Source organism: Heterocephalus glaber, unplaced genomic scaffold (assembly GCF_053883595.1).
Source record: "Heterocephalus glaber isolate CG9 unplaced genomic scaffold, H.glaber_assembly_v1.0 deba00001456, whole genome shotgun sequence".
Lineage (NCBI taxonomy): Eukaryota > Metazoa > Chordata > Mammalia > Rodentia > Bathyergidae > Heterocephalus > Heterocephalus glaber.
The window spans coordinates 2,083,679-2,098,066 of NW_028258304.1; the positions used below are offsets into that span (position 1 = coordinate 2,083,679).

The 14,388-nt window shown below is 44.0% G+C and overlaps 1 protein-coding gene across 5 annotated transcripts in view; it reads left to right on the forward strand.

Annotated features, from left to right (window-relative positions):
• The window catches only part of Add2 (adducin 2), a 106,684-nt gene that overhangs the window by 74,950 nt on the left and 17,346 nt on the right, over nucleotides 1-14,388 (forward strand). For 3 of the 5 annotated variants that reach the window (XM_004849904.4, XM_087215938.1, XM_004849905.3), the window contains exons 7-13: nucleotides 1,364-1,513; nucleotides 2,949-3,092; nucleotides 4,940-5,038; nucleotides 8,510-8,686; nucleotides 12,249-12,506; nucleotides 13,336-13,455; nucleotides 14,120-14,242. In XM_004849904.4, coding sequence (XP_004849961.1) covers nucleotides 1,364-1,513; nucleotides 2,949-3,092; nucleotides 4,940-5,038; nucleotides 8,510-8,686; nucleotides 12,249-12,506; nucleotides 13,336-13,455; nucleotides 14,120-14,242 — 1,071 coding nt within the window. The remainder of the gene's footprint in view (nucleotides 1-1,363; nucleotides 1,514-2,948; nucleotides 3,093-4,939; nucleotides 5,039-8,509; nucleotides 8,687-12,248; nucleotides 12,507-13,335; nucleotides 13,456-14,119; nucleotides 14,243-14,388) is intronic. The other 2 variants (XM_004849906.4, XM_087215937.1) reach the window with 1 other exon arrangement.

Here is a 14,388-nt window from a genome sequence, read left to right on the forward strand (position 1 = left end):
TAAGTAGCATGTCCCTTACCCCACACAGGGTCTACCTCCTTCCTTTGGTCCCCATTTTGTCTGTTAGGGCCTTCTGGGATGGACAGAGGTGGGCAATTTAAGGAACTGCTCTGTGTGCTGGATTCAGGATGTTATTGGTTCTTCAGTTTTTAGAGCCAAAGTTGAAGTAGTGATTTTTAGAAACTATAATCTATCTTATTAAGGTCCAGAGAACAACTGTGGTCTGTGAGTTAGATTATATTTAGGGAAATTGCACATTGGGAATGAGGGCATGTGTTTAGTAAGAATGTCAGGAGGACTTTGTTTCGGGAATTGTTTTTATGTTAGCTGATTGGGGTCTCAGAGGAGGCACAGCTGCGGAGTTTGCTATTAGAATGCAATAATAATTCTAAGATTATGTATTTTACCAGTTTCTATCCAGGAGGCCAGGACATGGGGTGAGGCTTCAGCGGTCATTGGTAAAGCAGGAACACTCCCTCGTGTTAGCCAGAAGAGGGGGCTGTTGTTCATTTCTGCACTTGTACAATGATGTTGCCTGTGTTAAGACATGATTTATCTTCCTGTATCCCAGCCAGTCATAGTAACCTTCTCTGATGTTGTTGTTCTATGAAATTGTTTACATTCGGTAGGGAATGCATGGCCAGATGCCAGCCATCATTTTGCTGTATTTCTTGTTCTCTCTTGAACATGTGTGTGTGCACACACACACACTTACATTATTGCGTGATTTTTCTTTTAGTCATGACACATACTAGCTCTTGGAGCCATAAGCAGATTATAAAGCCATGATCTCCTTCCACTTGTCCTTTATGACCTAGCTTCTGGGTGATTGGTAAATGGGTGTTGAATATTGTAATCTCTTTATCTTTCTTTATGATTTATAAGTTTTCAAAAAATGGAAAAGCTCAATTTAAACATGACTTCCTTTGGAAAGGGTTCTGATCCTCTTAGTCTGCTGGGTTAAAGACTTCTCCTCCCTGCTTCTAGAGAATTCTGTGAATGACTCTTATAGTTCCTTGCTACTCAAAGTGGACCACATCATGGGTATCAATTGGGGAGTTGCTAGAAATTCAGCCTCTCCTATGAGCCAGTATCTGGATTGACAAGATCTCCAGGGGATTCTTGTGTACAGCGAGGTTTGGGAATTCTGCTCTAGCATTTCCCCTGCTGCATTATAATCACCTGTGACCTTTAAGACTACACTCACTGAGGGCAGGATACAGGACATTGTTCCCTACACCAAGCCTAGCAATCAATCCTGGGGTCTGGACATGGGTGGTGAGTGCTGGGCCCACCTGCCCAAAGAGGAGGGAGGGCCCTTGCTTGCCCTGTTGCTGTAAGTCTCTCTTCTTCCCCGGTCCAGATCAAGGTGAACATCCTGGGAGAGGTGGTGGAGAAGGGCAGCAGCTGCTTTCCGGTGGATACCACGGGCTTCTGTTTGCACTCAGCCATCTATGCAGCCAGGCCCGACGTGCGGTGCATCATCCACTTGCACACACCAGCCACGGCAGCGGTGAGTGGGTGCCTCCTGGCCCCATGAATGCTCCTAGTATAGCAGCCAGACCCAGAGGACCCATTTCTCTAAGATTCCCCCCAGTAGCAGTCTCATTGAAAACAGTCTGGAAAGATCCAGAACCCAGGCAAGGTGAGGAGAGAAATTCCCAATGTAGAAATCCCCATCTTCTTTCTAAATGCCACAGTTTTGATATAAGGTAAGATGTGGAACATCTATTCACTTCATCCTCCACCCTGCTATACACACAGGCTGGAACACCACCCAGGGGACCGTGCCTTCTGAGTTTCTACTTAGGTAGAATCTTTTGGGCTGGGGGCTGCACCTGCCCCCACACAGCCCAGGCTTTGGGAGGAGAAATCTTTTTTTTTTTTGACAGAGTCTTGCTATGTAAACCAGGCTGGCCTTGAACTGATGGTGATCTTCCTGCCTCGGCCTCCCGAGTGCTGAGATTACAGGTGTGCACCACCAGGCCCAGCCTGGGAGGAGAAATCTTGACAGAGGTTATCAAGTGGGCAGAAAACTGGATTGTCTTGACTTTCTATAGCTTAGAGTAGCCGAGAGCTGGGGACAGGAGCTTGTAAAACTAGGGGAAGGTTGAAGGAAGAAGCTCAAGGTGCAGTTTGTCCCCCAAGGGTCTCTGGTCATTTCTCCATGTGCACTTAAGATACTGTGCAGAACAGTAGACAAGTTCAGGCACTGCCTAACCCTCACCCAATCCTGCTCCCCAGACCACACACCTGCAGAGCAGACATCTGATCAGGCTGTTGTTTTCTCAGTGATGCACACCAGTTGTAAGTGCTCAGAACTTCAGTCCAGAATTTGGACCAACTTAATGATTTGTTTGTGCTGAGCAGGGTCTCTGCAGGCTCATGGGCAGAATAAGAGGAGGGTAAGTCCCCTGCTAAGCCTTCCCATGCTCCTTGCTTTAATGAGGTGGGATTGTGGGTTACAGCCTTATTCCCTGGCCAGCATTCTGCCTTAGGGCTATAAATGGGTTTCCCAGTGATCTTCTCTATTAGCAAGGAGACATGGTTATTTCTACACTAAAACCAAGGCTGAGGGTCTCCAGTGACCCATCCCAGGGGACCTGGGCCCTGGTCATCCAAGCCTGGTACAAACTGCACCACACCTGGCTCCCTTCAGAGTCACAAGATAAAAAAAAAGCAGGGACAGGGCTGCAGTGGCTTCCTTCAGTACATTCTCTCCAGTGGTTCTAACAGTTGGTACCCTGGTATGAAAACTGATAGAAAGATATTAGAGCCCAAAGCATGAAAGCAGGACTGAGCAGTAGGCAAGGAGGCCGAGGCTTTTCTCATCCTCTTCCAACTCCATGGACCTCAGAGCAGAGCTGGCTTGTGCTGTTCCCAGGAAGGGCAGATGTGCTGGAAGGATGGAGGTTGCAGGTGCCACCCATCCCACTGTCTCCCTACAGGTGTCAGCCATGAAGTGGGGGCTCCTGCCTGTCTCCCACAATGCCCTGCTGGTGGGGGACATGGCCTATTATGACTTCAATGGGGAAATGGAGCAGGAAGCTGATCGTATCAATCTGCAGAAGTGCCTTGGACCCACCTGCAAGGTTTGCTCAGCCCTTCTGGGAGGATGCTCTGGAGTGGCACTGTCAGAAGCCAGTGTCACAAAAGTGACATGTATTCTTTGGAGAATGTTTAAATGTTGCAGATAAATTTTTAAAACAGAAAGAAAGAAAAGGAAAAATCTCTTGTCGCACTACTCAGAGATTTTGGTACACACCCCTAGTGAGTTCACATATATTTACATAAATGGGATCATAAAATAAGCTCTTCTGTTCCCTTAGCAGTATATAGTAGACACCATTGTATGTCATTAAATATTTTTTCTTCACTATTTTTAATTATTAAATTATGTCTCATTATATGAAACTGTGCCACCATTTTTCTGAATAGACCTCCATGTTCGGACATAGCAGGTCCTCCTGCCCCTGATTTTTCTCTTAATATAAACAACACTGATAAGAATCTTTTCAACCAAGTCTGTGTGTGCTTGAGGTGATTTCAATAGTACAAATTTCTTTGTTCCCTCTTCCTCTCAAATCTAATACAGAGAATACTATTTTCCTGCAGTTTCCCCAAACTTGAGTTTTATCACACTTCTTTATTGCCAACTTGCTAGAGAAAATGGGACCTTATTATTGCTTGGCATAAGTTTAAGCCTTGTAACAGCATATATGTGGGGGTGGTCAGCGTGGTATGAGAGAGTTTCAAAACCAAGCCTGGGTTGGTCGCTTGCTGCCATCCTGGCAAGGCACTCACTGCGCAACTCACTTTCTGTCTGAGTCCCTACCTCCCCAGTTCTAACTTGAGTGAGGAGCCTCACCAATCTCCCACCATCCTCCAAAGTGCCATTAGTGATGCTGGGAGAGGGATGTGGTGCCCACAGCTATTAATTGTTAGAAGAGAGGGTATTTGTTGTTTCTAGTATCTTTTGTGGGCCAGAGTCATTGTCTCTTCCCATTTCTCTGGTTCTTTAAAGGAAAAATCTCCAGCTGTTTGTAGCAAGAGAGGACGTGGTGTTCAGAGCCACAAGGTCTCAGCCTAGGTAGGCTGTGCCAGAACAGGTCTGACACATGCATCTGTGTTTTAGATCCCACATGGGCATTGTCTGGTTCCAGAGAGTTCTTGAGTCTAAAACCATCCAAGGAAAGTTTCCAGAAAGGGATATTTAGCCTTTTGGGAGTTGAGCTATTGATATGAATTCATTTTGGTCTCCTTCCCCCACTTTACTCACCTGGCCCCGTCAAGGTCAGAATCATTGCACCAGTGGTGAGAAGCCCTGGATTCTAGTTCAGATTTTGCCCCTAATTAGCCAGGGCAGGCCTCTGGTTAGATTTCTATTTCCTGATCTATAAGAGCAGTTAGATTAGAAGGCCATTATAGCCTCTTTCCTAGAATCATATGATCTTGAACCTGGTGGGGCCTCTCTGAGTTTATGGAGGAAAAATTGGAGATCAACAGAGGTGATGTGACTCACCTGTTTCTGTAGAACCACTACTCAGAGAACTACCCTCTGAGTTTTGACCCCCAAATTAGTAAAGTTACAGGGGCAAGAGCTTGTTTGAGGTTTGACCCTTGCATTAGACATCAAATAATATCATTCACACCAATTTTTCAGAATTAGGAGTTCTCCAAGGCCTAAAAACCCAGGTATTGCCCAAAGAAATCAATCAGGCTATATGGTCTCAGTTTTAAAAAGCCTCTTCAGTTTCTTAGGGTGGATGACTTGGATTAAAAATCACATGTCAAACACATTGAGGTATTTGATTAGGAATAAATAAGGGCTTGAGGGAGGGACTTGAGATGGAAATTGATCTAAATAAAATAAAAAGTATCTCTCTCTTAAGTACTTTTCACAGGCTTGAGGTTTAATTGGCTGTTTCCTCCTCCACAGATCCTGGTGCTAAGAAACCATGGAGTGGTTGCTCTAGGTGATACCGTAGAGGAGGCATTTTACAAGGTCTTCCACCTGCAGGCTGCATGTGAGATTCAGGTGAGTAAGTCTTCTGGGAATTGGACCTAGGAGTTGGCCCTGATGAAGTCTGTGGATAACAGTGAGTCAGGGCCTACTAGTTGTGAGTCAGGGACACCCTTGAGCCTGATATGCTAAAGTTTTGCCCTATTTCTCTGCTTTGGCATCACCTTATACTTCTGAAATTTCACATTTCAAGTCAGTTCCATGGCTTGGAAAAATTTATTACCATTTTCTGAGGACCTGCACCCAAGTCATGGAGGTCAGAGCCTAGGACAGAGAGTTACTTGGGCTCATCAGCTAGACAGGGGAGAAACTCCCATAGGACACATAAAGTTTTTACCATGCTCACAAGATACCTGGTTATCCCTGCTAGCTGTGCCCAGTGGACACAAAGGTAGGCTTTATTTATTTATTTGTAACAGATCGGAATGAGTAGGGGTAGTGGTTTTGTAAAAGTCAATAACATAGTCAAATCTGGATGTAGTGCTCACTGGATGAGCAACACACACTCATCAGTATGGGCAGTTGGTCGGGGTGAAGAGGGGCCTTGGCCAGCCCTGGAGGATCTGTACCCAGGCTGACTGGGCTCCATCATCACTAGCTCCAGCTGTGTGTCCTAGGGCATTTGCTCTTTGAGATTCAGTTTTTCTCTACTGTAGATTTGGGCCCAGAGGGTTACTGTGAAGACCAGGCTTTTCAGACAAAGAGTTGTGTCATGGGTGGTATTTTTAGGAGTCAGTTCACAGCAGGAGAGACCCATTGCTGCAGGATGCCTCAGCTCTTTGCTAGGCCCTTTTGGTGGGTGTCTATCTGGCCTTTCTGACTGGCCTGGCAGAACAGTCTTCTGAGGGAAGAATGGTAGAGGCTGGAGCCTTGCTAGTAGAGTCTCCCATGGGTGCCCTTTTAACAGCTTTTAGAGAACTGTGCTGCAAAGACAATTTGCAGAGATGTTGAAGTAAGTGAGATGAGACCAACCCCCAACCCCTAGCAGCCATGGGCAGAAGTGAAGACCATGGAAGGCAGGTACAGGACACAGGCACTGCCTCTCTGATGTGGCACCCTTCCCCAACCAAGGATGCTATCCTGACCGCTGACCACTAACTGGTGGCACAACCCCGCAGAGCCTCTGCTACAAAGAGAAGCCACCTTCCCTGCCCAACCTGCACTGCTCAGGGCTCCCCATCTTGCCTCTGGAGAAGAGGCTTTCCTGGGCAACTAGCTCACAGAGAAGGCTCATCTCATCTCAAAGACAGCCCAGCCCTAAAAGTGGATGGAGAGGCCCGTGTGACCCCCCCAACAGTGAAGCCATCCCAGACTCCTGACCCCAGCAGTGGCCATTGGGCAATTTAACCAAACCCAGAATGGCCATCTGCAATCAAAGAGCAGAACTGCTGGCCACTGTCCCTGACAACCCCCTGGCTACTGTCACTTACTATTCAGAATGGGTCTGATGTGATCTTTTTAAATACCTCAGACAATGCAGTCATCTAGCCCCCAGTTAAGCTCCAATGTATTTTTTTTTTTTTTCGGCTGATGGGGGAGAGGCTTCTGGAGGGAGGAATAGAGCTAGATGTTTTTGAAGATTAAACCAGAGGATAGTGGATCAGGATATGAAGAGCACATGTAGCAACAAGCTGCAGGTGCTGTTGGGTCACACCTGGATCATTTTGGATGGAATGACCACCACTGAAGCTCTGTTTCCACCACGGGCCCCACTTTCTCCCTCAGTGACATTGGCAAACAAGCAGATGTGGCTGTGGTCATGTTTGTGCTTCAAGGCTGAGTGCCTGTTCAGCTCTCCTGGGGACCGTGTTTTCTTTGCTTCCCACCAATTTGGGGTTCCAGGAAACTGGGTCATTCCTAGCTGAGAAAGGCAGCACCCTGCTCTGCTGACAGGCAGATGGGAAGATGAGCATGCAATTCTTTTCCATCTGCTACCCATCACCATGGAAACCAGTGGAGGAAGAGAGAGGTGGGGGAGGCAGCTCTTGCAACATTGTGAACAGTTGCCTCCCTTCCTCTCTTTCTCCTTTAATGACCAGTCCCAGTGGAGTTTGTATCTCATTCATTTCCTAGCAGCATTCTCAGGGCACTCTTTAGGCACCAAGGCTATTCTAAGTGTTTTACAACCATTATCTTGAAGACTCCTCACAAGGTAGGAGTTGTGCTACATTGCTATTTTCACTTTACAGATGAGGAAACTAGAGGCACACAAATGGTAAATAACTGCCCCAAATCACACAGGAAGTAGCAAAACCAGGATTGAAACCCAGGTAGACTGACACCCAAGTTTGTGCCTTTACACACTACCTTGCACTGCCTCTCCAGAGCAGGAGCAGTGGGAACAGTCATTTGGACACCTGGTCAGGTGCCTTGAGTGAGAAGAATGTGGAATATCTCCTTCCTTCCTCCTCTTCTCAGAGTGATGGGGTTCACCTGGGGAGGTTGCTGGGCTGACCTCTAAGAAGCAGTATAGGGGCATCTATGAAGCATGGTAAATGTGACACTATGGGATGTCTGGATCTTCATGGGTTAATAGACATGCGTTTGTCACCAGGATAAATGGATCTTTAGTTTTCAGTAAGAAGTAACTAACACAAAAACACCAAATAATTGCAAGCATTTGTAATCAGAGCAGCTCCCCTGTAATAGCAAGCTTACATAGGACATCCAGTCTTACTCAGGCAGCTGAATAGATTAGTGGATAGTGCACCTGGCTCACTCTAGCGAGACTACCCAAGAGCCTCTCTTTCTCTCTGTAGCTGAACTTACCTAGGAAGCTAAATCCTAACTCATTACATCTGAGTGCTGGATATTTGAGGTCAATAGAATGTACTCTTAGATGAGCATGCAATTGGAAAATAAGATTAGTTAAATGAATGGTTTTTAAGAATTATTCTAAAATTGCCTGCTGTATATACATCTCTCTTGTCCTATTATTCCAAATCCACTGCCTGCAACCACCTACATCCTCCGTATTGTCTTTAAGAAACTTAAAAAGAAAGATTTCATACATACACAAAAATACCAAGAATAACAGACACCCACCACTCAAATTTAACCAATATTAATAGCCCTTTTCTTCAAATATTTTTCCTCTTCAAGAAATATTACAGACAAGAGCTGAAGTCTTCTTTGGAGCCCTTTCCAACTTCATCCTCCCTCTCTTTCCAGAAATAGTTACAAGTCTAAGTTGGTCTCTATCCTAAATACTTTTCCATTCCTCTGTTTCCTTTTATTCCTAGGGTTTACACTTGCTATTTCTTTCTTTTTTCTGTTCTCTAAGAAATGTGATCAGGAAAAGAAAGACTAATACTTCACTTCATGGAAATGAGTGCATGCCCAAGTTTTGTGTAGCTTTCCCTCAGTTTCCCACCTGTTTCTGGTTTCTGTGTTCTCCTCTGCATCCTCTGTGGTTACACTGCATCAGGGGCACAGGCAAGGGCCAGGGTCCTATGTGAATGTGGGGTCTGGCTCTCCTTGCTGCAGGTGTCGGCTCTATCCAGCGCTGGAGGAGTGGAGAACCTCATTCTTCTGGAGCAGGAGAAGCACCGGCCCCATGAAGTGGGCTCGGTGCAGTGGGCCGGGAGCACCTTTGGACCCATGCAGAAGAGCCGGCTAGGGGAGCATGAGTTTGAGGCCCTCATGAGGATGCTGGACAACCTGGTGAGTCCCCTGCAATTTTCTCTTCTAGGCCAGGCCATGGAGACTTAGCCCCCAGAACCAGATAGTACAAAGTATTAAGTGGGCAGAAAAATCTGCCAACACCTTGACTAAGTTGTTGAAAGCTTCACTTATGGGCAATTTGATTTAGAATTTTCAATAATTCTAGTTGCTATGGATATCATCTTTGCAGAGTGCTTTGTGAGATGTAGTGATCCAGTATTTCTATAAGAAGTAGTGGTTTTTATATCCATAGCCTCTCTTATACTGGGACTTAGCTCATGCCTCTTATGTAATTAGTCCTGTCTTTCTGTTTCATAGAAGAGTGAAAGAAGGATACTAAGCTGTAACGATTATAGCATGTTCAGACCAATTACAATTTGTATGTTAATGAAAAAAATGCTGCCTGAGCCAGACATGGTGACACATGCCTGTAATCCCAGCACTGTAGGAGGCTGAGGTGAGAGGATGACAAGTTTAAGCCCAGCCTGACAACTTAGTGAGACTGTCTCAAAATGAAAATAAAACAAAGACTAATGGTGTAGGTCAGTTCAAAGGCCCTGAGTTCAGTCTCTACTACTGAAAAACATGCTTCTTAAAAACTAGCAAGTAGTATTGAGCATAACTTTAGAATAATACTACACAGTAACTGAGGACTCATCCCTAGAATGCAAGGATGGTTTAACATTATAAATCTTTTAAATATATTTCATGATACTGAATATTCAAAGGATAAAAACTTTTTGATCATGTTAATAAATATCAAGGAATTTGATAAAAATTTAACATCAATTTATAAAAATAACAGCTATCAACTGGGACAGGACATTTACTTAACATGATTAAAATGACTTTTCCCCAAAAGTCCATATAATGGTGAAATACTAAAAGCATTTCCATCAAACTTTGAAACAAAATAATTATTTCTGTTCTTAGGATGATTATTTAACAGTATTCTGGATTAATATTGAAACTCAATCTAGGCAGTGAGATATAAGAAAGAGGTACAAATATTAGTAATGAAATAAGGTTATTATTATATGCCTAGTAAGTCCAAAATCATCTGAAAAAATGAGAAGCAATGAGGATATTTTAAGGTAATCAATTATGAAAAAATATATTAAAATATATACAAAAATACATGCAAAATATATACAAAAATCAGTCTTTGTATCTTAGCATGAACTAGTTGGAAAATATAATGGGGTTTGGGGGAATATAGCTTATTTGTATAGCACTTGTCTAGCACGTGTGATGTGCAAGGCCCTGGGTTTGACCCCAAGAGTTACAAATAATAATAATGATAATGGAAGAAAATAATCCTATTGCAAGTATAGCAAAGTCATAAATATTACGCAGACCTCATTTAAAGAAAATGGTAAAATTTACTCATAGACTTCAGAGAAAACTTGAAATCAGTAATGGGGACCCCTGTGATGGATCCTGATCTTCTGCTCAGTGCATGGCAAGAAGAAAGACCTAGAGACAGAATTAAAGAGATGGGGAACTGGGTTGACCAGTGCTTGAGCAAGCAAAGGTCTTGAAGAGCCAGAACTGTTGATATTTATTGGTGACATAATCATTATTAGGTTGGGGTGAAGGAACTACTTGTGGTTGCTAGGGATTTGTTGTCAATGCAGGCAACGTTTGTAAGAGAAGAGACAAACCATTCTTGTGTTGGTCTGGGAATGGAATTTGGGTAAGAGTCACTCTGACCTCAGCTGTGTGCTATCTCAGATGCTTTGGTCATACTTCTTAAAATAAGCCAATTGCAGGGTTAACTCTTTACAGCCTGCACTGTTTACAGCCTGCTTTGGGCATAATCAATGGAGTGGTCCCCCACAATCAGTGAAGAGTTGTAATTTATCCTTGATTAGAAAACCTCAACAAGGTGAAGAAGTAATGGCCCCCAAAATCAGTCTACAAACTGAATGTAGTTCTCTCAAAAATGAGGGAAGGTACAAAGACTTAAAATGTGCTTTCAATATGAAACTCAGAATGGTTAGAAAAATGCTACAAAAAGTATCTAAGTAGGGATTACCGGTTCCACCCCATACTAAAGTGTGATAAAGTGTTAGTAATACAATGGACAAGCAAACCTATACAACACCTTAGAGAATCCAGAAATGGACCCAAAATATATGAGATTTAACACAGGGTAAGAAGACACTTTATAAATCAGTGAGGAAAAGATAGACCTTTAGCCATTTGGGAAAGAAAACTAAGGCAAATTACTACTGCATTCCTTTCAACAGCATAAAAGCCTGAGTTTTCCAAAATTTTAACATGAAAAATAAGCTTACTAAGGTATTTAAAAACATTGATGTATATTTTCAGTGCTCTTGCATTGGGAAAGACCTTGTTAAGCATGGCAAGATAGTCAGAAATCATGATGCAAATACTGACAAATGCAATTACATTAAAAATTCAAGTTGGGCCTGATAGTGCATGCCTGTAATCCCAGTGTCTTGGGAGGCTGAAGCAAGAAGATTACAAGTTCAAGGCCAGCCTGGGAAACTCAGTAAGAACCTGTCTCAAAATCTGAAACAAAAATAAAAATAAAAAGGGATAGAGATGTAGCTCAATACAAAGGCCCCAAGTTCAACTGCCAGTAACACACACACACACACACACACACACACACACACAAATTTACATTTCTGTAAACCATTCCACAACCATAAACAAAGCTAAAATACAAATTAGAGAGGTAAATATTTGCAGCATTAACCAACAGCTGACGATTAACAGTCTTACTGTGAAAAGAGATTATATATCAATGTGAAAAAGATAAATATCTCAATAGAAAATTATATGCTTACATACACAGAGATGACTAGAAAGTTTTTGTGGTTGTCTCTGGGGCTATGCTTTTGCATAAAGTTCACATTTTTTCTTTATGTTTTTCTATATTGTTTAATTTTTATATATGGATCTGTATTCTCTTTATAATCAGAAAAATACCTTACTGCCATTTTAATTTAAAAAGAAAAAGGGAGAACTGAGTATTGTTCTGGCAGATGGCACCTTCCTTGGTGTGTGTTCTCACTGAACAGCTGTCAGCTCTGCCTTTGTATATGTAGATGGTCTTTCTTAGGAGACCAGGAGGTTCTTGAGTCAGCTTTCTATGTTCCAGGAGGGAAACAGGGAAGCTTTTAGCAGTCTTACAACCCAGGCCATGCCATGTCCAATTAAGCCATTATCCTGTTAAGCCAGCAACTCTGAGGTCCAACAGACATGAGTATTTTCAAAGCTCCCCTGGAGATTCCAGTGTGCAGCCAAGGTTGAGAACCACTGGGCCAGATGCAATTTGGGCCTCTGTGTTCACAAAGTTCTGAACACAGGAATTCTTTCAGTCCCAATCAATCAGTGGGCATGTGGGAGACCAGTAGGAGGAGACAATTCTGAAAGATACCAAAACAGCAACATGGCAAATTGTCCAATGGAAATTTGGGTTTAAAGTGAGTACTTTAAATGGAAGAGGGCAAAATGTATGCTTGGGAGTGTGTGCATCTACAGACCTTTTTCCTCCACTATTAATGGTTCTATTTTTGTCCATTTTTAGGGATACAGAACAGGCTACACATACCGCCATCCCTTTGTCCAAGAGAAAACCAAACACAAAAGTGAGGTGGAGATCCCAGCCACAGTCACAGCCTTTGTGTTTGAGGAGGATGGTGCCCCAGTGCCTGCCTTGCGGCAGCATGCCCAGAAGCAGCAGAAGGAGAAGACCCGTTGGCTGAACACGCCCAACACCTACCTGAGGGTCAACATGGCGGATGAGGTCCAGAGAAGCATGGGTACCCCGCGGCCCAAGACCACGGTAAGAGGGAAGCTAGGACAGCCCTGGGAGGAAAGGGCAACCTGTATTTGTGGGTGTAAGCAGCTTTATAAGAGGAATGGAGTCTATCTTACACAGAGTTTTATTCAATTTCTTCTTAGGACTCCCTTTTGGGTCCTTGGGAGCAGCTGCTCAGGCCCTCTTTCTTGCCCTTCTGCTCTGAGTTGTTAGGTCTGAGGACCAGGTTTCTCTAGAGGGCAGTAGATGAGACTACTCCCAGCAGCACAAGACCCAAGAGTAGTTGGTTTTTCGCTCTTTGCTCCCATGTCTTGAGGGGGCTTCTAGAAAATTCCAGGGATGGGCGTCCAACATTTGGACTCTAGGTCTGATGAAACCCAGGAGGTGAGAGGTACTGTCACTTGTATTAAGTCGCCTTCTCTCTCTCTCTCTTTCCCTCTTCTCTCATATATACATAGACTCTCAATTTGATTTTTCATTAACATAAAGGTAACGGTAGCAAATAGAGTAGCTCTGCATGAAATATGCAACTCTTAAAACAATTCAAATTGAGTCATCTGATACTCAAACTTCAGTGGTTACCCATCTAAGCCTCTTACCAAGGATCTGACTCCTGCTTGGCTCCCTGCTCTGCCATGTTCTTTATGGTTTGAGGGCCTTCTTTGGCAGCTGGGTCATCTGTCAACCATCTCTCCCCTGGGAGACATTAATGAAGCCCAAGAAGAAAGAATATCTATAGACAGTCTGTTTGACCCTCCATGTAGGCTGGTAGGTTCAGATCTCAATGAGTGGACCTCTAAGGAGGACAGTGGGCCTTCTTCCTTTGCCTCACCCACTGGTCTTGCATTTGTAGTGGATGAAAGCTGATGAGGTAGAAAAATCCAGCAGTGGCATGCCGATTCGGATTGAAAACCCAAACCAATTTGTGCCTCTCTACACTGACCCTCAAGAAGTGCTGGACATGAGGAACAAGGTAAGGTGGTGGCTGCTTGTCCCTCTTTTCTTCACAAGGGGCTCTGAAGTCCTACAAACATAATGGTAGGTATGTCTAAAGTACCACCATGGAATGGGTTGTTATGAATTTTATATAATTTTCCTTTTGGCTTATTCTCAAGACCTTTTGCCTTTATCTCTGGGCTAATGCCTGACAGTTCACTCACTTATACCCTAATGTTACCTTAAAATTGGAGTCATAGCAGACCACCCCCAGTAGGTTGATAGCTCCCAGAACAGGGTTCAGTGCTCATTTCATATTCTGTGGTTAACACCTCCCAACCTCTTCTCAGGGTTTAGATGTAATAGGTGTGGGGCGGTCCCAGTAATGTATATTTAAAGCAAATTTCTCAGGGGCTTCTTGGGAATATAAAAATGTGAGACCCTCCCTCAAGGAACTCACTGGCCTCTTTCCTCTTATGACTCCTCAGAGTTAATGCAAATCTGGTGTTTTACATGAACAATGAATTTACTCTGGACCAGGCATGGGGATCATCTCTAGGAACAGACAGGTTATGTTAGAATAGGGAAGGGCACTGGAGGACCATTTTCCACACCAGGCTTAGGCCACACTGAACTTCACTGTGCCCCCTGACAAACTCCACACACTGATGCTGAACCCTCACTCTCCCCTTTCGACACAGATTCGAGAACAAAACCGACAAGATGTGAAGTCAGCAGGGCCTCAGTCCCAGCTCCTGGCAAGCGTCATCGCTGAGAAGAGCCGAAGTCCGGTACAGCAGAGGCCACCCCTTGCTGGAGGGGAAGTGTGTTTGCCTTCTGGGTCTTCTCAGCAGGACCCCTGACTCCTCATGCTCACCCTTCCCTGTGATCTTAGGCATTGGTGCTTTTGCTGCAAAATGGAGGTTCACCTTACAGGGAAGCTGTGAGGTTCTGGCAGGACAGTGTCTAA